At 41.7% G+C, this 26,046-nt stretch overlaps 3 protein-coding genes across 5 annotated transcripts; 2 read left to right on the plus strand and 1 right to left on the minus strand.

Annotated features, from left to right (window-relative positions):
• Positions 1 to 155: 155 nt before the first annotated feature.
• On the minus strand, positions 156 to 13,066 carry LOC121609855 (large proline-rich protein BAG6-like). Of its 3 annotated transcripts, none has more exons than XM_041941569.1 (25): positions 12,957 to 13,066; positions 11,781 to 11,868; positions 11,563 to 11,680; positions 10,791 to 11,005; positions 10,305 to 10,376; positions 10,103 to 10,225; positions 9,790 to 10,004; positions 9,504 to 9,636; positions 9,136 to 9,336; positions 8,965 to 9,046; positions 8,454 to 8,504; positions 7,873 to 8,225; positions 7,704 to 7,776; positions 7,248 to 7,585; positions 6,356 to 6,626; positions 6,040 to 6,209; positions 5,752 to 5,805; positions 4,846 to 4,954; positions 4,519 to 4,643; positions 3,860 to 3,994; positions 3,428 to 3,484; positions 3,096 to 3,320; positions 2,300 to 2,407; positions 2,066 to 2,212; positions 156 to 711 (listed from the first exon to the last, which is right to left on the minus strand). In XM_041941569.1, exons 2-25 carry the CDS (start codon positions 11,859 to 11,861, stop codon positions 616 to 618), a joined length of 3,552 nt encoding a protein of 1,183 aa, XP_041797503.1. In that variant the 5' UTR covers positions 11,862 to 11,868; positions 12,957 to 13,066; the 3' UTR covers positions 156 to 615. The 3 variants fall into 3 exon arrangements, with proteins under 3 accessions (XP_041797503.1, XP_041797502.1, XP_041797501.1); XM_041941568.1 differs by having other exon boundaries at positions 7,266 to 7,585; positions 8,833 to 9,046; XM_041941567.1 differs by having other exon boundaries at positions 8,833 to 9,046.
• Positions 13,067 to 13,073: 7 nt separating this feature from the next.
• glrx3 (glutaredoxin 3) lies at positions 13,074 to 14,735 on the plus strand. The gene has a single exon (XM_041941570.1). It carries the CDS (start codon positions 13,122 to 13,124, stop codon positions 14,097 to 14,099), a length of 978 nt encoding a protein of 325 aa, XP_041797504.1. The 5' UTR covers positions 13,074 to 13,121; the 3' UTR covers positions 14,100 to 14,735.
• Positions 14,736 to 14,861: 126 nt separating this feature from the next.
• apom (apolipoprotein M) lies at positions 14,862 to 22,204 on the plus strand. Its single transcript, XM_041941572.1, has 7 exons — positions 14,862 to 17,168; positions 17,554 to 17,693; positions 19,051 to 19,121; positions 20,791 to 20,925; positions 21,759 to 21,857; positions 21,968 to 21,995; positions 22,102 to 22,204. The coding sequence occupies exons 1-6, from the start codon at positions 17,055 to 17,057 to the stop codon at positions 21,979 to 21,981; spliced, it is 573 nt and encodes a 190-aa protein (XP_041797506.1). The 5' UTR covers positions 14,862 to 17,054; the 3' UTR covers positions 21,982 to 21,995; positions 22,102 to 22,204.
• The last annotated feature ends 3,842 nt before the right edge of the window (positions 22,205 to 26,046 follow it).

Raw genomic sequence — 26,046 nt, forward strand, 5'->3', positions numbered from 1 at the left:
TGACATCTTTAACTTCATGAATTTTGGAATTGAGGTTATCTTTATGAGCTATTCACAAGAAATTTAGACAAGGGGTGCCAAAACTCGTTCATGTCGCTGCTATTTCTAATAAGCACATGTCCTAATTATCCAGACTCAAAAAGAGTATTCTTTGATCGTATCAAGATTTTTATTAAGCTTACTGTACATTCATGTACCAAACAGCATGTTCATCACATGAAAGTATACTCCTGCGCTCCAGAGTGTTGAGAGGAAGGCAAAAGTTCACTAAATAATGACAATTCAGGCTCCATATTAACAAAGCAACACAAGGATAAGAGGGCAAAAAAATACAGACATACACATGTATCCAAACAGAATTAAAGTGACCTAAGTCAAACTTAAATCTGATATAATACATTTGTAACAAGGAAAACTCTCTCAGCAGAAGTTGGACCAACACAGAGAAATAAATAGGCACTGGGGAAGTTGTCACATTAGCGCTAGGCAATTAGTCAATAGTGCTGCTAACTGCATAAAAGGCAGTTTGGGAGTGAAGCTTCGGTGAGTCGTTGAATGAAGATCCAAGAAATAATAATAAAGATGTAAAAAGATGCAGGTTTCTTATCAGTAGAATTATGAGTCTGACGAGAAGGCTCTGTGTGCATTGGGGAACTGCTGAGAGTTGAAATCCGGGTCTTCCCTCACTCGTTTCTTGACGTCTGCTTTAACCTAAAGAAAAAAGACGTATTATCATCATGGTGGGACGAACAAGCAGCATTTCAGAGGCGTGTGTAGCCTCCACAGGTTTCTGAAGCTCAGTGTCACCGATTCTGGCCGTTGCCATCTTGAATGAATCCACCAAACTAGGCTAATCCAAAAAAACGGGTGGAGCTGAAACCTAGTGCTCACTGTCACTCAAAGCAGCCATACCCATAATTCTGCATAACTTTAAGCTTTTATATCATTTAAATAAGTGAGTTCTATAAAAATTCACCCTCTGTACAGTTGTCATGAACAGAGAAATTAGCAATAGAGACCAGTAACAACTAAATTACTGTCTTGGAACATAATGTTACTCTACACCATTATGAGTGGCTTGCTTCATACGTTTGGATATTGTTTTGAAAAATAAACATTGTCATTGATTTAATATTTCTGTTTTTTAGCTGCTGTTAACAAACACCATTTCCCATAAAGCCTAGACCTTGTGGGCTAAACGTCACGTCTTGACGACTGAGGTGAGTGCTTTTAGACTGCAGAGATTACAGCTAAAAAATTTGAGAAATTACATAAAAAGATTGTTGGTGAGTTTCATAGAAATGGACAAGTGCTGTAGTGGATGCCGAACTGTGGCAGAATATGGAAAGTTAACATCAGCAACACGCTTTGTTTTTGTTTTGCTTTTTTCAGATTACAAAAAAAAAAGAAAAGAAAAGACAAAATGTGAGCTTGCATTGAGTTACAGAAAAAACAAGACCAGACTGTGGCCATTATTAGTCTACATATGTAGTGTGTGCCTGTTTTGTTCTAATTTGTTCTAAAGATTTAGGCCTTGATCACATGTATACAAATATTTTTAAAAACTGATATTTTTCCCCTGTCCGCTTAGTTTTACAAAATATCTCTGCACACAAGAACGTAAAAATGATTCCACATACTCTAATAAGGACGCTGTGCCAGTGATGATCAGAGATGCGTCAAATACCAGAGAAGAACATTCTACGCATGTGCCGTGAGCTTATTTTAGTTTGGTGGTAGTAACTTAATAGTATCTTATTTTTTATGTGTAGTTATTTATCACCTTTCTGGCAAAGGGCCTAGCAGTGTTAAATGTAAACTAACCAGTTGTCGGCCATTGTTGTTTCATGCACATGCTCAGTACACAAAGCAAAAATACACTATTTTACATGCACACACAGATATACAGAAACCAGAGGTTTGAAAAATCTGCACTTTCAAATGTGTTTAAAAATAATCGCTGTCTTAGTGACCTAAAACACAGTTTGTCTATGAACGAGAGGCCCACACACAGAGGAAGGTGTTCGCAAAATATCCGTATACGTGTGGTCAAGGCTGTAGTTACCTGTTCTGCATAAGCTTCCTTCAGCTCCTGGGTCTCCAGATCGTCCTGTAACTGCTCAGCTGAAGTGATGGGCCTCACTCCTGCTGACCTGGCTGCTTGACTCACTGCATCAGAGAGGGAGAGGAGGCTTCCACCACCCAGTCCTGTCTGAAAACACACATGCAGATACCTTGAAGAAGGTAAGGACGAGTGACATTCATACGTAATAAGTGAAGTTACGACTGATCTGATTACCTTCCTGCGTTTAGCTGGCATGCCATGCAAATACGCGTCAGACAACGGAGGCTGAGCCTTCATCTTCCTCTGGGTGATCATATCACACCTGATGATCGGCACCCATTCCTACAACACACACAGCACATAAACATAGAAGAAGTCACAAGTTACCAAGGGTTCATTTCAAAGGACAGACTCACATGTCTGTCTTAAAACAATACTCAAAAAACTCCTCTGCTGCAGCTCAGCAGGGAAACGTTGTCCGGGGAAACACAAAGAGGGAATTTTGTACTAAAATCACTAACTTTGGAAAACACCCACTCAACATCCCTGATTCAGACGTCTCATATTGGTTTGGTCTAAAGTACAAAATTCATGTTTGCACATAACAATGGCTGTAGATTTTGTTCCCCATCTCTTACACCGGAATTGTGGTAGGTCAGGATCTGGACGTCCAGTATGGACAGTTTCAATGTACATATGAACATGTTGTTTTAAGACAGACTCTTGCTAAAAACAACTTGAGCTCAAAGACTTCATAAAATCATAAAACTCAGGCTGATGAAGATCTCATTTCAAAGTCAGCGTGCCTTTCCAGAAACAATTACTCTGGATAATCCACAGACTCAGCTTTCAGTCGATCCATCTTCTACAGAGAAAACTGTTGCTTAATGAATTCTTATCTATTATCTTGAAAACAGTTGACAATTTGTTGTATTATCCAGAATAATAAGGCCACTGTAGGTGTGAAAATGTTTCCCTGGAAAAACAAAAGATAAATGTTAAACAGTAACCAAACTGTGGGGGCTCTCACAGGGGGAACAGCAGCCGCCCAGGCCTCTGAGTCTCGAGCAGACTCCTCACTCCCTCCCTCGGCTCCGGCTGCTGCCATGTCGCCACCTAGAGGCGCGGCTCCTCCCGAGGCTCCCAGGTCCCCAGGCAACACCCTCGTTTCCCGTGACGACGCCCTCGTGTCATGTGACACCGACATGGCCTCCTCTGCTGTGGTGGCTGCAGCCGGTGAGAAGGTGTCCCCAATCTTTGGAGGTGGAGAAATGCGAAATGAGGGAACTAAAATGCAAAGCGGCACTTAAAGTGTCAAAGTGAGTTCATCTGAAAGGGACATTAAAGACACACGATGCTTACCGTCGCACTTTGTGCTCGTTCAGGCTCTTGTGTGCCAGGTTCAGAAGACTGATCTCCCTGTGAAAGAATGTCATCTAATATTTACAAGCCATTTCAGACGTGCCGTCCAAAGTAACAGATTATGTAACAGCCATCAGATAAGAGGGATTCCTTTCTCTGCATGTAACATGTAACATATGTTTTCTGTTATGTTTTCAAATGTAAAACTAAAATCTACAGCTACAGATACTAAATTTGGGAAAAGGAACAATTTAAAATTCCTGAGTGTAACTGAGAGCCTCAGGCCAAAGCAGCTACATCATGTAAGTGAGGCTCCCAGGTTTGGTTATCTCCAACTGCCAACATGCATTCATCCATATTCTGGGATGAAGCCACAGATACTGAGCTGAAAGGTAAAATAAATGTTAAAAAGGCGTGCAGATGGTCTATTACCTGCGTGTGAACTATGTAGTTCTGGATCTGCTCCTGTGTGACAGGGATGTGCTCCAGAATGACCTGAAGCCTCATCGTCATCATGCTGGTCATCCAGTTGACCAGGCTGGGGCTGATGTCACTGGACATCCTCCGCTGAAACAACAAGAGAAAATAAAGCTTTTACTTAACACGTGCAGCCGCTGTTTCTTCTGGATATTATCTTTTGGTTCTTGAAAACATTTAAGGGTACACAAGTAAATCTGAGTAAGAGTGTGAGTTTACAATCTACAATGAACACGTTAATATGTACAAAATATTCAGTTTTTGAGTGTCTCGAGTAAGCTGAGTAAACATCTGTACACTCCATATAAGATTTGTTGTTTTTGGAAGAGCAAAACAATGAGTTTGAGACCAAAGAAATGGTCACGCAAACTATAATTTTTTTTGCTCTTCCCTCTATACACTGTTACGTTCAACTGGACAATGTCATGACTGAGGGTGTTTTTTTTTTGCATTCATCAGAGCACCACTATCTGGCATGACGCCCAGTGCAAGTAGACGTGAGCGTACTAAATTTGATGTCCTTCACCTAACATCTGGAGTCTACTGCCTGCTGAACAGACAGCAGAATCCAAACATTAATCACTGCATGAATTAGTGAGAGACTGTATACTGACTATTCGGTGGTTGATGACTGCAGTGAGGGCTCTCTGGTCTCCTCTCAGGCAGTGCAAGTTGAGGGCAAGACACTCAAACAGCGCCTGGTTACACATCTGTAGCAGCCGGGGGCCAAATGAGTCATCTGGATGAGAGAAATATTGACATTACATGATTAGCATTAAAAAAATCAATACAAGAAGTCTTAGAGAAACAGTGAATTTAAGCTACTACTTCACTTCACTGCAGTGTTCCTGAAAAATAATACAAATAGCTGGAGCCAAAACATCCCTGCATAAACCCAATCACCTCAACCAAGTGAATTTAATGTTCTTCTTAAAGTTTACCAGTGCATCGCAGAATGTGTGTGGCAATCTGCTGCAGCTGCTGTCTGAAGAAGGACATGTTGGTCTGAGTGGCGTCAACGCCCTCCAGCACTGTGACTGAAGACTCTCTCTGTGGGAGTTGAATCGAGAGATGCCGTCAATACATTTGAAAGCTACACAGGTGCACAGCATTACAACAGTAAATAGGTACAGCAAATTAAAATAAACTGGCTTTAAAATTTCATCAGTAGAGAGGAAATATAATGATTTCAATAATTAATTATTGAACTTTATCTTTACCTTATTATGTGCATTTGTTTGTGCTTCTATATAAGTTTCCATAGAAATTCTAGATATTTTACCTGATAGAGGGTTCAAATTATCTACAATGTACACAAAAGTAGTTAAATTACGATCACTACTGGGTCATTCAAGCACCAACTACCATCAGCTGGTCTGAATGTACCATTTGAAAGTGGCTCTAATGTGTGCAGCATCACAGGCCTGAACAGTGACCAACATAATCAGCTGATTTTCTACTGACATATTACGTATTCTACTACACAAAATGATCTTTGTAATGAACAGAGAATAAAAAATATCAGGCCTTAGTTGTGGTGGATGTCATGTGTTTTGGCTTTGGGAAATTAATGTCTAATCATGGTAACATTAAATTAGGGCCGTCCTGACGAGACATCACTTCAAACCGAATAGGTTTGTAAAGTTTACAGCCATTCTGTTTCTACCCCACTGCTGTACAGTGATGCAGCTGAAACAGAAAAAGAGCAGTGATTCGATTGATAAAATGTGAGCTGACACAAGGTCTTCTTGACTGATGACTCGTGTTATCGACTTTTAGGGGGCAGCCCAACATTTAATCATAAACTGTTTAGTATTTTAGTGATTCTGGAGGAGCAGCTGACTTACAAAGCTCTCAGTGATGTACTCCTCCAGTTCGTTGACAAGACTGTCAGCCGCAGCCTGGAGGACAGAGACAGAGGACATGTGGAAAAACAAGATAATGACGGCACATGGAAAGACCGGAAAACAGTTATTGGTCAGTTGCACGAAAGAATAAAAAAGACAAACCATCAAATATGGGGCCAAAAATGAAAAGTAAATGAGCTATGTTTAACTGTGTTTCAGCATTAAAAGATGAGTAATAAATAAAGAAATAAATGACTTTTTAAAGGAAAACCGGTGAGTGGTACTAACAGCAATGTTCTCATCGGTGGGCTCTCTGCCGTTGAGGTAGTTCTGGGTGAAGAACTGGGACAGCTGAGGCTGGATGCGACCCAGGGGCTGGTGCTGGCCATGAAGCAACATTACCAGGTCTGACATGGTGAACGTCTGGCACACCAGCATCAGCAACTCTCCAAAAAACCCTGGGAACCACAAAAAGATCAAATTTGAAAAGGAGCAACATTTAGGACAATCATTTTCTGATATTCTCCCTGACAGAATTACATCATAATCAGTTGCCCTCAGCTGTTGTACTGACACATAATGCTTGTATATATTTGCTCTTTACCAGTAGGATCCTCAGGACTGATGAAGATGTTGGTTGCCTGGGACAGCCTCTGCATGAACTGGGCGATGCTCTCTGTGTCGTTCTGGGCCTGACCCAGAGAGCCCATCATGGTGCTCAGGACTCCACGGACGATGCCCGTGAATAGCTCTGGGTTGAGGGCCTCGGCTGCCCCGGGGGGGTTGGGCGTGGGGTTGGGCCCTGCAGCAGGAGTGGTACCAGCAGGAGTGGTACCAGCAGGAGGTGGGGGTGGAGAGAAGATGGGTTGGGAGGCCTAGAAATGACACGAGGTGTGAGGATTTGTTAATATTACTTTGCTTCTCTTAAAATGCAAGTGATTCAGTTTAAATGGAAAACACTACATGGATAACACAGGTAATCAGTCAGCCTTTCTGCCCCCTTGTGGGCCATTAGGAGACACAGTGATTAGTAGGGTTGGGTATTGTTTGTAATCTGAAAAAAAATGGCCGACACTGTGTATACTAAAACCCTTTTTTTCCTTTTTTTCCATGAACACAATTTAACATGTTTTTAACATGTTGCAAACAAAAACTGTTGTTTGAGAACTTAATAAAATACAGTCGCAAATTGGCAAATTGTTATTGACATAAGAAACAGTCTCATCAAAGACTAAAAGAAGAAGAGTTTACACACAATGAAACGCGATCATTCACTCCAGACAATACTGTTAATTGTGCTTTGTCTTTACATTGACAATTTCAGAAGATGATGAAAAAAAAAAAGGACCAAAATGAAAACACAGTGTAGAGCGAGAATGTCTTCACACCTGACTCTAAATATCAAAATACTATTAAGTGTTTATTTCAACCACAGCAGAGTTGGCGATTGTTGGAACAGCGGAAAGACTAACCAAGTCAAACATTCAAACGCTGACCTGCATGAATTCACTCACACCCTGGATGAAGGCTGGGACACCAGATGTGGTGACAGTAATTGAAGGGGCCCCTACGCCTGCCCCACCAGCTACCCCTAGGAGAGAACCCAGGAGCTGGCTGAGGTCTGGGGGCATCTCCTGGGACTGGGACTCACTGTTGTTGGTCTCAGGCTGGCTCGGTTGGCCAGTAGTGTTTGCGGCAGGCGGAGGTGTTGGACCCGAGGTGGAGAAAGAAAAGGAGGAGGAGGATGAAGAGGTTTGAGAGGAGGAGGAGGAAAAGGAGGAAGAAGAGGGTGTGTGTGTGGACGTGGATGAGGAGGATGTGACTGTTTGTCCAGCTGTTAAAAAAAAGATAAACAATGCTTGAGCAATCTTTTTAACCTTTAAGCTATAATAATTGCAGAAAATTGCTGCTAATGAGGTCCAAATCTAAATTCAATAACTGGAAAATCTTACCCATTTGTCCTGGCAGCAAAAGCTGTCCAACCAATCCACTAATCATCTGGTTGAGAGCAGCAGGGTTGAAAGCCTGTGGAGCAAGATTTTTTTAATTAGTCTCAAATAGTATTCATGTTGACAAATAAGCCTCGAAAACAGGAACCAAATCAGAAACCATTATTCCCACCTGCCCTGGATGCTGGCCTGGCATGGCGGCCCTCACATTAATGGTGGTTCCACGGGTGCCATAGGCTGGGGGGGGCATGTTGGGTGCAAAGGGTGGTCGGGTGAACACAACTCTGGCCTGGGGCTGGGGGCCAGTATGGGGAGGTGGTGGGGGAGCCGTAGGGGTGGTGGTGGGTGTGTTAGGACCAGTGGTGGTAGTTGAGGAGTTGGCTGTGGAGCTGTAGCCAGGGGGGGTGGGCTGGGGTGGGACTGGTTGGCCAGTGGCAGTGGTAGTGGCAGCACTAGTAGCTACAGCAGCAGCATACTGGCTGATCTGTTGCATGAGATTCCGCATAAAGTCAGGGGGGAGGGCACCTGAAGGGGTACACAGAAACAAAAAATAATTAACTTCTATTATCAGCACAAAATGGGGTTAGAAAGAGAAGCCTATGTTTTTGGTCCAAACCTATTTATAGCGTTTCAATAAACTTAACTGTTACAAGTCAGATAAAAAGATAAACTGGATTTAAGGCATATAAAGCCACATGATTAGACTGGGCTATGTAAAATGTAGTATGCCAAAGACTTTCCACTGGCTCGTACCTGGCTGTCCAGGCATTTGTTGTCCAGCTGCAGCAGGGTTTGCACCAGGGCCTGCACATACACACAAAAACAACACACAAATAGCTTGAACTCCGTTGTATAATCCTGAAATAACTGATGTATTACTCTCCACACAAGTGTATTTGCTGTAACAGAGCCATCATCAACACTGGGGAAAAAAATCATTAAGTAAGTTTACAACATTAGTTCTAAGTTCAATTCTTCAGATCACTCAGCAAATGCTTGGCAGCAGTGCACTGTGGAAGCAGTGGTGCTTTGTGGTCTTTTGACTTCAACACACTGCCGCCCAGCAACATGACACACAAACAGCTCTGATGTAGTGGAGCATTCAATCAGTGGCAGGTAGGGGACAACACACCATCCGTGTTCATCTGCATCATGACCACCGGGAATGCCTGGTGGCTGATCCTGATGACCCGGGGGCCAGCCTGTCCCTGTCCAGCCTGCTGATTGGACGGGGAAGTCTGTGGGGGGGAGGTCTGTCCCTGACCTGCCTGCTCCGACTGGTTGGTCGGCTGGGTGGGTGGGGCTTGTCCCTCTGTGCTGTTAGTCACCGTGGCACCCAAGTTCATCTGTCAGTGAAGATTGAAGCACAGTCAGTCTTATTAAAGGGTCACATTAATAACTTTCAACTAAAACATACATCTTATTCTTCATTTACTTGCACTGGGATGTGGTGGTGCACAGCTCCAGGCAGAGTGACTGGGGTGGCATAATGGGAAAATGGCCGGACCACATGTAGGTGGCGGGGCACAGGGCTCATGAGGTTCAATCGCAGGTCACTGAGGGCCACAAGGGCATTGCCAAGGAGACGGAGACACTCCCACGTCAGGATGAGAGTGCGCTGGTCCTCCTCCCTCTCCTGTGGCAGAACAGAAACCAGCAGGGACAACTTTTTGAATCACAACTACACATCCTGTGTTAAATAGACAGAATTTTGAGCATTAAAAAAATTGCTTATTTGATTTCTTGTCTACAGTTAGATGAGAAGACTGATTATTATCATTTAGTTAGCTGTTTGAATCCTACTGTATTATTGTTGTATTCTGCGGTGGTTGCTGTCTCCAGGATAGTGTGAGCTCTCTGAATGAAAGGCTGCAGTCTCTCCTCCACCCTCCGCAGTTCGGACAACATCTCTGCCAACTCAGCTGGGCTGGGATGACTACAGGTAAGAAAGGAAAGAAAAGGTTTTGATTACAGTCAATGACAACGGTTTACGAAATTGATCAGCAGTGATGACAATGACACAGAGACACAGCGTCATCATGTATAAGGACAGAATCTATCTGGTTCACTGAGAGAGAGGATGTCTCACTTGGGTCCAGGTTGGGGTGTTGGTCCCTCAGATTGTGCTGAAGAGGTGGGTGGAGGTGGGGGAGTTGTTGGAGGCGGGGAGGTGTCCATGGGCTGGGCAGAGGGAGAGGGAGTTGAAGTGGTAGATGAAGATGAGGGAGGAGGGGGAGCAGCAGCAGCAGCACCAGCAGCAGCAGAAGTTGTCTCTGTTTGGGAGGATGAGTCGCTGGGCCGACCCTGAACAAAGACATAAGATAGAGGAGGATTTGTTACAGATAAGGCAGTGATTTCTCTGGAGCTCTGCTTCTGGAGTAATTTGAAGGTTGCACTCTTGCCTCCATTCTGTGGATAACATCATTGATGTCCCTCAGCAGGTTCTCAGCTAGCACCAGCCTCAGCCTAGGCTCACTCTGCACTGGTTGGTCCATATCAATGTGCACATTTACAGTCCCATTGCTCTGAAAAACAAAAGGGGATAATCAGTGAAACACAATATTACGTTAAGTGTGATTATTTGCTATTAGCATATAATCTTACCCCAGTGCTGGTAGTGACTCTGGCATTCCTGGCATTCTCTCCCATGCCTGACACCATCTGCTGAACTGACATCTAAAAGAGAAGAATACATGCAAAGAAGTAATGCACCTTTGGAAACAACTACATGCAAGACAAACGTTCTGAGTGCCATGAAATGACTATGATGAAGGCTTGGAAACATATCATATCAAATATTAACAAAGCATAGGATATTCTTCCACATATATATTATGATATACATGTTCAGAAATTTAAATCTAACCTTTATCTAACAAGGTATTCGCATTAAAACACGTATTGTTGGATTCAAGATGGTAAGTTTAAAAACAGGATCAAAATTGATGCCACAGAAACAGAGATGTCATTGTTTTTATTCCATACATTGCTCTTTCTTGCCAAAACCTGACATCTGCATTATCCACAATGCAACTCAATTTGCAACAGTTTGACCTGAGATTCTATAAAGAAGTCACAAAGCAAACCTACCTGTATCTGCTGGGGGTCCATGATATTAACAGGCAGGTTGAAGGTGCCAAGCATTACATAGCTGTTGGCGTTGCGATCATGTGGAGGCACTTGTGATGTTCCCTGGGAGGATGAGGAGGGCCCACTGTCGGCTGAAGTGCCTCCCGACCCTGAGCCAGGCTGGGAGGGTGGAGGGGGCGCCCGCTCCACAAGGTGTATCACCTTGCCACCCACATCTGCAACAACAGAGACCTACAGTTACACCTGCACATATGTGATAGACTGCTGACTTCACACTTTTCTTTTGAGAAAAAAGAGAAATTCTACAATATTGCAGACCTTAAAATTACATTCAATTACTTTTGCAAGCAATACCGCACAAACACTGACAGACACAAGTCAGTGAGAACCCATTTGTTTGAAATGGATTCTTAGCATTGAAGTGGGCACTTAAGACCTAACTTTCTAACTGTAATATACAGTAATTACTTTCTGCCACATTAGTGGTCCACCACAACAGCTAAAAAACACAAAAGCAACAGAAATCTTAAAATAGATCTTACAAAACAATAAATTCCTGCTTACTTATGAGATGTGTGTAGGAAAATGTTATGGATGAATGTGTAGATATTGATAAATAAATAAGAAAACAATTTTATGAACCTGCACCAGCATTATTTCTAAAGGCGAAAATGCAAAAACAAAACTGTAACTGTCCTTGAAACCCATGCCCATTAGCCATGAAGATAATATCGAGTTCTGCATTGCATTAATTGACCCCTAGATTACTTACTGTAGTCTGCCAGAGTCCTTTCATCCTGTAAGACTCTGCCCTGGTAGATCAGCCTCTGTTTGTCCACAGGAATACCCACCGAAGGTGCAATATGCTCCTTGAACTCTTTCACAGTCAACTACAAAAAATATGGAAAAGACATGTGTGAGATCACCACAAAAGGCAACTGAAAATGAGAATTCACTCCACTGTTTTCCAGTATGAACTGATGAATTTACCTGAGCACCAACAGTGTAGGTTCTGCTTTGGGAGTCTAGTGTTTTGACTGTCACCTCTATGTCTGCAGTTTGTTCCTCCATGGTGTTCCTGTATCATAAAACAATGCATTCCAGTAATTATTGTTCAACTGATACTAGATTGGTAATTTTTTTTTATATAACATTATATCAGCTGGTAGTAATTTCTTAGCATTAACACCTTACATAAACAAATCTTTCTGATAAGGAGCCCTTAAATCTGTTTGTAAATAATTGTGTGCAGTTTTTGTTCTCAAATCTGATCAATCAAGTCACATATAAAGGAAAACCTGCCTAACATTCACTGGTCCCAACTATTTAAGTATGGGAATTTACTATTCCCTGTTCCTTTTATATCACTGTAAATGAAATGTATTTGAGTTTTGGACTCCAGTCAGACAAAACAAGCGGTTTGAAGACAACACCTTGGGATATGTAAACTTAGTGGTAGTGTCACTACTTTTTGACATTTTAGAGCCTAAACAACTCGATCAAATGAAAAAAAAACCTGACAGATCCAAAAAGCATTGTTATATCTTCAAAATCATCAGCATCACTAGTAATATACACAATAAAATACACGCTAAACAACAAAATTGTCAAATTGTTGCTTACTTAATGTGAGTAATAAGACAAGCAGTTTCTGAGCGACCAGGGAATACCCATGTGTAAGCTTCGTAACAAAAACGACAGAAGTTAAACAGAATATAGTAGCAGAAGCTGACCAGCTAACGCTGGCTGATATCGTTAGTGTGTTTAGTTCCCCTGCTAGGTAACGTTAGCATCATGATGTTAACGCAGTTTACTAGCAGCTAAGAGGATTAACGTTAGCTGAGTTAGCTGTATCCTGTTGGACCGGTCAACGGCACGGGTATTGACAATTTTAACACTAATCCAACAATTTGAACAGTGACATGTGACGCTAACAGTCATTGCGGATAGCGCTAGCTAGCTACCTTTAGTTAGCACTGGCTTGCTAGCAGGATTTGGTTTAGCTTAACCTGGAAACCAAGCAGACGTTTCCACCGAAGCTAACTTTGACCAGCTAACTAGTAAGGAGGCTACGCTAATGCTAAATAAACTAAACGTAAAAAAGCTTATCATATCAGAACAATACGGTATTTTCATAACGACTGCAATGTGTTGTTTAACGGTTACCTTCAAAGCCACACTCTCAACTTATCCAGTGTATGCAGCTGTTTGTTATCATCAAATAACATGCAAATGACTTCCTAGTACAGGCTCTGGTACTTGCCAGAAGTTACTAGGCTGCACGGATGTGACGTCAGGCCGACACCGGAATCGCTGCACAGGGAAAGAAAAATGGCGAATCTCATGGAGGCGAAAACCCAACAGCAGTTTGAAGACTTCTTAGCCAAAGCTGGAAAATGCCTGACCGTCGTGCATTTCCAGGCGGCATGGGCCCCTCAGTGCGAGGCCATGAACGACGTGATGGCCGAGCTGGCTAAAGAACACGCGCACACCACGTTTGTCAAGCTCGAGGCGGAAGCGGTGCCAGAGGTGTCGGAGAAGTATGAAATCGCCTCTGTACCCACTTTCATTTTCTTTAAGGGAGGAGAGAAGGTGGACCGCCTGGACGGGGCCAATGCTCCGGAGCTCACTAAGAAGGTACAGCGCCTGGCGGTCACCGGGAGTCCGGGTGGAGCTGCGCAAAGCAGCACCACAGACCTGAACCAGCGACTAAAGAAGCTGATTAATGCGGCCCCCTGCATGCTCTTCATGAAAGGGTCGTCGCAGGAGCCCCGCTGTGGCTTCAGCCGGCAGATAGTGGCCCTGCTGAAGGAGCACAACATCCAGTTCAGCAGCTTCGACATCCTGTCTGACGAGGAGGTCCGACAGGGTCTGAAGACCTACTCCAACTGGCCAACCTACCCTCAGCTGTATGCGAATGGAGAGCTGGTGGGAGGACTGGACATAGTGAAGGAGCTGGCTGATACTGGAGAGCTGGAGAACACCTGCCCCAAGGCTGTCACCTTGGAGCACCGTCTGAAGACCATCATCAACCAGAGCCCAGTCATGCTGTTCATGAAGGGGAACAAGGAGGCTGCAAGATGTGGCTTCAGCAGGCAGACACTGGAGATTCTGAATGAAACCGGGGTGGATTATGACACCTTCGATATTCTGCAGGATGAAGAGGTGCGTCAGGGGCTCAAGGCATATTCTAACTGGCCAACCTACCCCCAGCTCTACGTGAAAGGAGAACTGATTGGAGGTTTGGACATACTGAAGGAGCTGAAGGAGAGTGGAGAGCTGGTGTCGACACTGAAAGGGGAGTCATAGGGGGATTTGCCATGCCATGAGAGAACGGGAACAAGGAGCTGGTGCACATGCCCAGATCAGACTCTGTGACTGATGTAACATTACATCAGAGGATCAGGAAGTGAAATTAAGAGTTTATAAAGAGAAATTAGATTCAATAATCATATTGTTCACTTATGAACAAACTATTGTAGCATTTGGACAGATCCATATTCTGTTACTGCAGTCAACAATGAGAATTGGCTTTTGTTTTTCATTCTGAAATTTCAGTAGGGTTACTTGAGGGTTTTGCTCTCAGTAATCCTCGAAAATACATCTTAAGAAATGTTTGAAGCAAAAGTTAAGTAACCCCTGTGCTTGGCCTGAATTTATAAATCCCTGTCTGACTCTGGGAAATAAACTTAGCTGGCTTTAGGTCTTATTATCTGGTGTCTTACATCTGTCCTTGCAGAATTCATAACCGCACACATCAGAACTGGTTTATATTTAGTGAACAGTCTGACTTTTCATGCCGTCCTGGCCACTCTTTCTTCACCTGAAAGAGAGAAAAACTGTGATGTCAAAGTGTCACTCTGGTTTAAATACTTAGAACTAACTCTATGTGGCACTTATTGTTACGTTGTTCATCAATAACATGATTAAACAAATTGGATTTGGTGTTGTATTTGGTCCTATTTCTGTTAAATAGTTTATATGAGCAAACAAGTTGCATATTCAAAAACAAGAATACAACAATGTTAACCTAACATGTAATACTGGATGTTGTTGAATTTGCATAGAGTTTGCTGTAGAATAGCAAACTATGCTTTTGAATACAAGAGCACTGCAAACTACAGCATCAAAAATGTCAGAGTTGGATCAACTGCTCTTAAAGTCTCACTAAAAATCAAATTTAATAAATATATATATTGTAGTTTTGTGCATGTCAGAAGGGAAACTGGTTGTTCTGCTCACCTCATTTTAATAATAATAGTCATACACCTGGTTTGTATAGCTCCTCTCAAACAAGAAATGCAGCACAAAGTGCTTTAAAACAAATCACATGCACCAAGTGCTTTACATGAAAAACGGGGATAGAAAATCAATGGAAAATAAAAACCACCTGATAATAGTTAGGATAAAAATAAGGATGGAAACAGCATAAAAAGAATTTCTTACATAAGATGGAATATAACACCCACTGAATAATAGTAATAAAATCAAAAATAGAGTACACAGAATGCATAAAATCAAGTAAAATACAAGAGAAAAGAAGTGTGAGGAAAAAAAGTTTTTAGCTTCCTTTTTAAAAATATTTAGCTGGCTTCCATGATACCTGTAGACAGTGTGTTCCAGAGCTTTGGGGTGTAACTGACAAAGGTGCCATTGCTGATTTACTTTTGGCTGTTGCCGGAAACCTCCAAAAAACCAGCAGCAGATGGTCGCAGAGTTCTGGAAAGCAAATAGTAAACAAGGCAGTTAGCAACATAGCTTGGCCCCAGCCCATTAATGGCTTTATATACAGGGAGGATCAATTCTCCGTGTTACAGGAGGCCAGTGCAGAGCAGCTAAAACTGGACTAATGTGCTCTGTCCTCTTTGTTCTGGTTAACAGCCGAGCTGCAGAGTTTTGAATGAGCTGAACTGTCTCAGTGGGTTTTTTCAGGAGGCAGTAAACAGTGTGTCCCAGAAACCTAGCCAGCTTGAAAAAAATCACAAATCAGTTTTTCAGTTTATAAATGCTTGTAGTTTAGCTATGTTTCTAAGGTAGAAAGAGAAGTCGTAGCCGTGTGACTCAAATTATCATAATATTACAGAAACATTTAAGTAGAAGTGGTTGTACACATGCAGGAACAGATTGCAAACAGACAGAAATCTAAATGTCATTTTACACTCTATCACGTGATCTGGGTCTGTAATGTACATTTTCCATCAAGATAGAAATACAAACATTTTCGGGTGTGATTCACTGGTAAAGTCCTGTCACCTGTCCATGTGTAGTTCAGTTCAGCCTGTACAGGTGACATGGGTGCAGACAAGCGTGCTGTTTGGCACCACCTTGTGGAAGCAGGTGTTTACAACAAGCATCACATGATCTCAGAATTTACCTCAAATGTTAGTTCTGAAACGATCAGTCGATTCATCAGTTAGCTAATAAAAAAAAAAACAGTTTTGAATTGTTTTGATAAATGATCAGTAATTACAGTAATATTCAAGCAAAAATGCCAGTATTGTGCTGGTTTCAGGTTCCTGAATGTGAATATTTGCTGACTTTCCTTTTCCTGTGTGGAGTTTCACGATTATGACATTTTCTGGACAAAAACATTGAATTATTGGCAAAGCAAATAATCAATATATTGTGTCAGCAATACTTTCTCTCAAATTCCAATAAATACAAACAAACACTAGCGTAGGAGGACAAAAATTCACCGCTCTCTTCAAACAAGCAGTTAATGATTCCTGGTAGATCATGTTGACAGAGAGTGTGTGGGACTTCTTCAGTCAGGACAGACTGAACTCAGACAAATTAGCAGCACTCTGTTTATTAATATTCTGAAACGGAGGTTGTAGCATGTTGGCTTACTTGCCAATAATAAGAAACTTTCCTATAATTGTTTTCGCTTTGTTGAAGTGGTTTAAAAGAAACCGCCTCCTCCTCCAGGATGAGGATGACTCAGCAGGCCTCTTGAAAAGTGCTTTTAAGTGACTTCCTGCTTTGAGCACATTTTGGAACATGAGGAGGTCACTGTGTGGCAGAATGAGTCATCTGACTGTCTAACCCTTATCCTGAATCGGAGTCTTTACGGGACAGTGGCACCCGATATTTAACCCACTTTTAAAGCTCAGGGAGATTGCAGCAATACGTGTTAATAATTAACCTGCACCCACACTTTTTTTCAGTAACATGTTGGATATTAAAACAAAGTCAGAGCGGTTTGAGGATTGACAGACATTTTGATCTGCTTCATTGTCAGGTGTTAGCTATCAGGCTGCAGTTATGCTGAATGAAACGCTGTCACATTTTCTCTCCTTATCTGTTTTTTTGTATCAGGCCATTTTTCCTTGTTCATTTCCTGAGCTGTTGCCTGCCAACACTGTGGACCAGCAGCAGGTGAGAAACAAATTTAGATTTTCTGCTCAGCATACTGTAACATATCATGACAGAGTGAAAACATTTGATTATTTCTGTCACAGGCTCTCTTTGTGATACATCCATTTAAGCTAATTCTAGTGTTAATAATCGGCATACCCTGTGGTTAAGTGTGCCTTCTGACTAATTAATGGACTGGCATTTCACACCTTCTGCACATACAGAAAGATTTACCGTGACAAACACAAGATGCAGCCACACAGTCACACTTTCCACCCCCTCTGTTCTTTCCATAAGTGGTCTTTGTTGCAAGTTGTGGCCTCTTATCTTGAAATCAGTGATTTTCCTGTATGTTGCCGCCACCCCAAGCTGTCATGTCACCACTCTGTGTCTCCGTCTGTTTTAGTATCTGGGGAAATGGTACTTTAAAGCAGCAGTCAGTCGCAAAGAGGCTGACATCCAGAATTTCAAAGCACTGGACAACATTTGGTTCACCATGGAGAAGACAGCCAATGGCACCCTGCTACTGACCGGACATTTAAACATGTGAGGCATGCATCCTAAGCCCTGAAAGTCTTAACAAGATGGAACTCAAGTACAAGGAAATTCAAATGCTTCTGAACACACATTATGTCTGCATCTTTTATGATGCAGGTGATGATGAGGCCGAAGGACCATCCTCCAAAACTAGACTGAGATGTAGCAAGAACAACATACAAAAATATGAAGCTATTTCTCTCTAGAATTGAGGTTTTGACATGACATCCTTGGCACTGATAAGCACTTTTTGGTGAATTACAGTAGTTCACACAGTTAGTAAGTCAATAAAGTGTAACAGTGCTAATGTCTTAGCATTTTTTTTTGTCTCATTCAGAGGCAGTTTGCATAAATTAAAAACTGTTTTATGTGACTATTTGAACTCACATTAACAGCATGTTTAAGTCTGGATTCATAATTTTATTAATTTACAACATACAGTCATGGAAGAACTATCCACTTCTTTTCCTTAAGTGTGTAAAAACACTGTTTTAGGTAAAAGTCTTGCATTTAAAATCCTGTCAGTAAAGGTACAGTATCAGTGGTTAAAGTAAGCTATAAATTTGGCAGCAATGACATATTATCACATATTAAATTAGTAGATTATTAGACTGCAGCTGGTTGAGGTGGAGCTAGTTTTCAGGACATGAATACAGCCCAGTGTTTCACAAAGTAGGGGTCAGGCCCCTACTAAGGGTCACAGGTAAAAGCTACGGGTGGATGCTATGATTAATAATGTAGGAGAGGAGGGATCTAATCTTTGCATTTTGTGAAAAAAATAATGTTACCTGCCTTGTTAATTAAATGAAACCGTCTCAGAAATTTAGCGGGAACATAGATTTTCAAAACAGGACAAGGGGCCCAAAGTACACACTTTTTTGGTAACTGTTTTAATCTTTAACAATTCATTGTATTTTATAATCTTAATGTCTTTCACATGCAGTGGAGTAAGAACTGCAATATTCCCCTCTGAATCTTACTGAGTAGAAGTATAAAGCAGCATGAAATGGAAATACTCATGTAAAGCAAAAGAACCTCAAAAGTACTTACGCTTGAGGGCTTACTTACTTTCCACCCCTGGCAACATCAATGCTAGTATTATGTCTGTCCAGGTTTAATGATATGACACGTTTCAGATACATGCATGAAACCACAACGTGTTCAACGGGATGACAGAGTCACGAGAAACAACAGAAACAAGAAAACCCAAGTTCATAAATAGTCACCAGAATTAGGGAAGTGGCGTTTAGAAAGTGTAAAAGGTGTGAATGTCTGTTTGGAAAATGAAAGTCTAGAAGTCATGTTTGTCTCAACGTGTCATTAATGAAATATAAAACTAAAATGTGTGTTTATTTTTAATTTATAGAGGAGGTAAATGCGTGGAACAGAACTGGACCTATCATATACATCCTGAGAGGAATGACTTGGAGCTGGAAGGTAACTGTGGTGCCTGCATTCACAGCTGCTAAGAGCGCGCGCACACGCACACACACGCACACACACGCACACAGAAGAGATCAAAAGGTGTGGATTTCTGACAGCCAACTTTATTTTTCAAGAGATGTTGCACATGGGAATTTTGTGCTAGTGCTCACACCAAAACATTACAGGGATTCAGTAATTTTCCCAGAATTTTATTCTTAGCAGGACGGGAAATCCCCTGAGTATTTCTGTTGGACCATCTGTAATGCTAAGCTCACCACTGAAATTATGTTTGGTGGGTTTTCAGCTTTGCAAACTTAGGCCCCTGGATAAATTACATTCACAACAACCTTAAATCAATATTGTTCCAAACTTGTCAAGTCTAATTCATCTATTCTCACCTTGCCTCACGTAGAACAATTAATAGTGTGAAAAAATGGACGTAACTCCACTGACTGGACACACAGCTACAGCTTGCCAAAGATTATTTCTAAAACTTAGAGTTTGTATTGCTGTGGTGAACTAAAACAGAGCCGACTGTATAAAAAAGAAATTTCAACAGATGATACTAAATGAGCATCTGAGCAGAGGTAGCTTCAGCAACAAAAATAATGAGAAATACTGTGTTTACTGGTGAGCTTCAGAGCTTCCCAGTGTTTCCACTCCAAGCAAAACAGCTGTTGGCTTTAGCCTCATCTAGCCCTTTGCTAGAAAGCAAATCAGCGAATTTCCCAAAATGTGAGAAATGTCTGTTGATGCTGGATTTTTGTGGTGCATACTCCAAGTAGTGGAAACCAGTTGAGGTGTGAAGGAATTTTCTGCCACTCGACTACACCCTGACTGTCTCTGAGTGGGGGCCTCAGGGTCGTGGTCAGGTCAAGGGGTCGTCTTCAGGCCAGCTCAGGATCCAGATGAAGGGAGAGGTCTGTTTTGCTCTGCTGGAGTAGAATGCAGCTGTTGGGTTGTTTAGGGAGACCGGCGCCCTCTGGATAGGGAGAGAAGCTCCGTTGCTGAGGCAACCAGGGGCATAGGTGATAAGCTGTGCTGTCTCCCAACATGGTGGGGCAGACTATCTCCTGTTGGGGACCTGAAGACGCTTGCAGTGTGAGCTGGGGAACGTGGACGAGCATAGTTCCTAGTTTTAGGTATGGAGAGCAAATCAATTGATCACACATATTCTTAGTGCATAAAGAATGGCCATAATTGGGCATGAACCAGATTGAGCGCTCCCAGCTAGGATAAAGGACTGATCACAGGAAGCATCCCGGAGAATTGAGGTGGCGTCAGGCAGTGTTCACACTGTGCTGGCACAAACGAGGATTGAGCGAGCTTCACCACTTTGTGAACACATGATCGTTTAAAGGATGTTGGTACGTGGGCTCAGGAAGACTTCAGAAAACCATCAGCAAATGGCACTATTTTAAATAATAATAATAATATTATGAGTATGAGTATTTCAGAGGCGGCAATATGAATCACTTACAAGGGCCCTTTCTATTTTGTTGGAGGACCTGCTCTCTCTACGGGCCCCAGTGCAACCACACTGCCAGCACACTTCTGGATAGGCCTAATCCAGCCTTGATCAAAACCATCAAAACCTTTTGGTGAAGTGATGAACTGAGAGAAAACAGCCTCAGAATGAAGACATGATGATTGATGCTTTGCTTGTGTTTTGTTAATCCAGGAAAGACAGAACGGAGGAACCTGCTGTGGAGCGGTAAGTGGGCCAACTGCCCCGAGTGCATCATTTTCCAAGAAGTAGAGCCACCGCTAAGCCCGACAGACTCAGAGGACTCCCTCAACAGATTCATGCTGTATTGTAAGTCATCAGTTCACCCCAAGTAATACTAATTTCAGCCCTCTCCCTGACTATTACCATCTGCAGCTTAAGTTAAATATCCATAAAATTTCTGCAAACAGCTTGATCTGCATGTCCGACAAAAGCAGTAACTACTACTACTACTCAGTTTATTACACTTGTTACTGTTACTTGGCATACTGTACAAAGGTAGTTTAACTACAACAAATCACGTGAATTCCACACATTTCAAAAGCTGAGGTGCCTGTTAGCGCTGCTCTGCTAAGCTAGTTATCTTCAGCAGGAGCGCCACAATTGGAATTAGCTGCTGCTTTATTTAATTAACAAACTGAACCACCAAGATAATGATTTATCATAATGGATATTTTTCAAGTACAGTTAGAGAAAAAAATTTAAAAGTAAATTATATGGCTAGCATGTGGCTTTCTCACCAGCTAGCTTGCGCTGATATAGCAAGCTAGCTCCTGCTTTAGCTAACTGTCTTTCTCCCTGTGACAAAAGAGGACAGGAGCCAAGGAAAATGTACCATTCTATGCTAAACTAATGTTTTTTAATATGGTAAAACAAATGCCCAAAAGCCAAAATCCCATCTTATCTCAGTTTTGACCAAATATGTAGTTACACTGGCTTTGTAAGTGTAGTCAAATCATTACTCTGAGGGCCCCAAAATCCAATGCTGTGCCTTTTACCTCCTGAGCGGCTTGTGGCTGTAGCAAAACCCAGGAAATCATGCGGTAAAGGCTTTATTTTTGGTTATATTTGGCTAGAGAACGGTCACCTAGATCATAACAGACATAATTGCCTTTGTTTTTGTCAATGTCGTTTCACTGTAGCTCGCCAGAGTGATGTCGACGCTGAGGTGGTGCCAGCATTTCTGAAAAACGCGGCTTGTCACAACATGCTGGCGAGCGTCACGCTACCTCAAAAGAAAGGTCTGTTTGTCGTTTACATCATTTTTGTTGCTGTTGTTTTTGTCTTGCAGATGCTTCTAAATCATAAAATGTTTCTTTTCGAATCTAAGAATTAATTTCTGCATTTACAGAGTTTTGCACCTGAGTATTAACAGCGAGGTAGGCACAGATGTTACATTTTACTCCCATTGTCTTCTTAATGATTTTATATTTAACTGTCTGTCCTTGCTGATTGAAATTCTTGGTTCAACACAATTTCTTACAGGATGTTGCTGGAGTCATGGACGTCCTGGAACAGAGTTATATCATGTTTTCATGCAACAGTGAAACAAATAAAGCAGTTTTTCCTTCAGGAATTGTGTTATTTTATCCACCTTTTAACGGTAGACTGAATTTTTTTTTTTTCACAGCAGCATAAAAACCACTGATCTCAAAACTGTAAATCTATAAAGTATCATGCAGCCAGCCATGATGTTGTTTTGATTGTTTGCTCATCCACCCATTATCCATGTCACTTTCAGTCCAAATAACCTGAGGCCAATAGCTTAAGTTGAGAAAAGAAAAACACCTTTGTGGGGGAGGATTCGCCCACAAACCGCCAGCACAAAAACCCAGGGGGAAATTCCCACAATGCCACTGAAAAGAAATACCTGTTCACATAACTTGAATTAAGGCAGCACAATGCTGCACTGTTTGTTTGTGCGAATGATGGAATTATGCCAAGAAATTAATAATAATTACAAAATACACAGGGTCTGGGCCAGGGTATATACAGGACTTTTTTGCTACTCTGTGTTGCCATTTGTTAAACAGAACACTGTTCACGAGAGTTTTGCTATCAGTCTGGTCAGCTTTCCCCTGGACAAATGTCCCTTCTGTGCAGGAAGTATCACAACAAGCACCCAAACAACCTTTGCTATAACTTCACTTTATACATCCATGGCTCATTACTCAGAATAAACAGAGGGAGAATAACGACAGCAGCAATTTGTTTGTGTTTATGCTCTTGTTGTTATCGCAGCAACCGATATTCTACAATCCCTTCCACCTCCCTTGGGCCTCACGTTTACTCTGGGACAAACAAAACACAGCATGATTGTGAAATCAGTGTTCTGCTCTGCCTCGTCACCACTGAGTGTGTCACAGGGACAGGGACACATGCCAACTTTAAGACTGTCCTGCAAACATGTATATAATAAACAAAGCAGTCACTTAGTAACAGGCATACTTGTTAGACTGGCCAGGGTGGTGGCACCGGTGGAAATACTTATGGTGATGAAAACAAAATGAAAACAGAAGCTGAATTCCCCTCATCAGCTTTCTCTGGCTGGTTTCCAGTTATTGGTCTCCGCTTGGTTGATGAACTCCAGAGCATCATGTGATCCTTATTTACAGCTCACCATGTGATTTGCAGTGCCACTGGACTGTGCACCTGCAGGACTGAAGTAAAATCATTAATACCACACTGTAAATATACTCCTTTATGAGTAAAAGCCCTACTTTCAAAATCCCTTTGAGGTACAAGTACAGAAGTATTATCAGCAAAATGTACTTAAGTTTTAAATGTAAAATACTGAAAAAAATGGCCCTGGTGAGTGATATTATATTATTTATTACATTAATAGATTGTTGTTTCACTGTGTAAGCAGCATTTCCCTGTTGTAGTTGGTCAAGGTGGAAATAGTTTTAGCCAAACTTCCCCTCTAAGGATTAATAACAGCTTATCTTATGTAGTAGTCCTTTGGTTCCCGATGTAGGGGTTGCAGCCCTCTAGAGGGTTAAATCTGAAGGGCTGTGAATTGGTTTCTGTTGCATACTTAGAAGAAGTTGAGCCTGCCATAGAGAATGATGGTGCACTTGTACACCACCATCACCGAGTCCATCCTCACCTCCTCGATCATCTGGTACACTGCTGCCAATGCCGAGGACTTGTTCGCCTCCAGGACCCCGCCGGTAAGACTGTGGCCTATCCCTCACGTCCCAGACAAAACTTTCTGACGCACTCCTCAGTCCGCGGCCAGTCAGGATCAAAATTTTCCTCAATTACAATCCTGCACATTTCAAATATTCCTTCCTATAATTATACTGTGAACTTTTGCACATTTCCTGGTGAATACTTTGCACATTCCTGCACAAGTGCTTCCATTTAAATAACGCACTGTCATACTATTCATAATAGTTTTTCATATTCTATTGTCGAGTTTCTATTTTCTATTTATGCTTCTTGACTTGCAGGACTTACTTTTTTTATCTTTCCTTATATTTTTCTACTTATATGATTACTGTAATCATATACTGCACAAAAACACCAAGGCAAAACACCTTTTATGTGAAAACCTACTTGCCAATAAGACTGATTCCGGTTTATTTTTTGGACTCCTCCTCTACACTTTGCTTTTTTAATGATATATTGGAGATTAATTTAACTGATACCATGTGAGAAGTTTAGAAGGGAAAATGTGTTTGGTCGAGCTGCAAACAACTCATTGACATATAAAACATGGGGCCACATGTTCGACGCCGCTATTTACACCTACCCTTTCTCCCTCGTAGAAAAATCCAGAATCGATAAATATGCAAATATTTTTCATGTGGAAAGTTCACATGTTGCACACAATATGCCTCCTACTTCACTGAAAAGTAAGTTCTCACTGTTTTCACACTGGAGGCTTCAAATTTCCACATCACACTTGTGCAAGCTGCACACTGGCCCTCGATTAGCTTCCCAGCTAGCTGTAGATTCAAACAAGGGCCTTAAACACACCTTCCTGTTGTGTTGTGTTCCTGTGCACATGCATTATTCTGCACAGTGAAAACATCCAAGTAAAGTAGCAATAAGCAAAACACATTTCTGGGTGGCGGTAAGAGCCTTTGGTCGTCACATCTCAGTGTTATCAGATATGAAAATATACAATGAAAATAAATGTATATAAAAACAGTTTAACATACACATAACACAAACTATACAGTCAGTTTCTCAAGAGAATTACAATAATCACAATATATTTAGAATATTTAATCAATAGTTTGATATTTTGGGAAAAAAAAACGCTTATTTGGAGGAGTTCGTTCAGCTGTCATCTGTACGGTAAATATGATGTTAACTTAGCTCAGCACAAAGCCGGGAACAGCAGCAACAACAGCTAGCCTGGGTCTGTACAAAGGTAACAAAACAGTCCGAACACACTATGTCTGGTTTGTTTAACTTATATGCAACGCTGAGTTGAAGTGATCAAAAGTTGAATATTTAACCCACAAACCTGTCTTCTCAATCAGCCTCTATCTACAAGCGATGGGATCAAAACTTTTTGAGAAAGTTAAAACAGTTTTGGTTGTTTCTCCGGAGAGATTTTCTGTATTTATTACGATGACCGCACGTTCTTCCCTGCATTAATCAGGACTAGCAACATCTGAATGTGATGAAGGCTGTGGGGTTGTTTACTTACGTTGTCAGGCCACTGTCAATCAAATCTGAACAAATGACAACCAAGGCTGACTGTTACACTTCCTTTTTGTTGTGGTATCAAAAATCGACCACTGTTTTTTTCTACTAGTATTGTATTAAAGTGTAACATTTTGGTGTTGTGACATTATAAAAATATTATATATTATAGAGAAATACTTGGGATTTGAAACCAATCTTTCAGGGGCTTTAACTTCTATTGTTTGTTCTTATAATAAAGCACATGTGATAGCTTCTAGCTTCTTGTTAGAGCAGAGCTGTGGGGCTACGCAGAGTTCAACCTTATAACTGATGGTCTCAAAGTAAAGAACAGCCTTGTTTTCTATAGCTCAGTCTCTGGACACACAGTTCTTAATTTCAGACCGCACCGACCTTATCCATTCATTACAACCAATCATCACAGAATCAGAGCTTCTATTAGCATATATTCAAATTCACCTGGTGGGAAATTATGTGGAAGAAGAAGAACTCGCACCTGTGTCCCCATTAAAAACTTAACTATCACAGGTAAGACACTCAGTCTGTCTCAACAACAGTGAACAACTGTTTGTTCCCTTCCCTTGTTTTGAGTGGGGACAGCACCGATCGGCCCACGTCCAGCCCACCGCTCTTTCATGTTGCATGTGTGGGTGTGTTAGTGAGTGTGTGTTTGTTTGTTTGTGTGTGACAGACATAAAGTAGGAGATAGATGGTGACATTTATATAATCCAGGAGAACACAGACTGTTTGGTTGGGGATGTCCCATGG

Source organism: Chelmon rostratus, chromosome 8, assembly GCF_017976325.1.
Source record: "Chelmon rostratus isolate fCheRos1 chromosome 8, fCheRos1.pri, whole genome shotgun sequence".
Classification (NCBI taxonomy): Eukaryota; Metazoa; Chordata; class Actinopteri; order Chaetodontiformes; family Chaetodontidae; genus Chelmon; species Chelmon rostratus.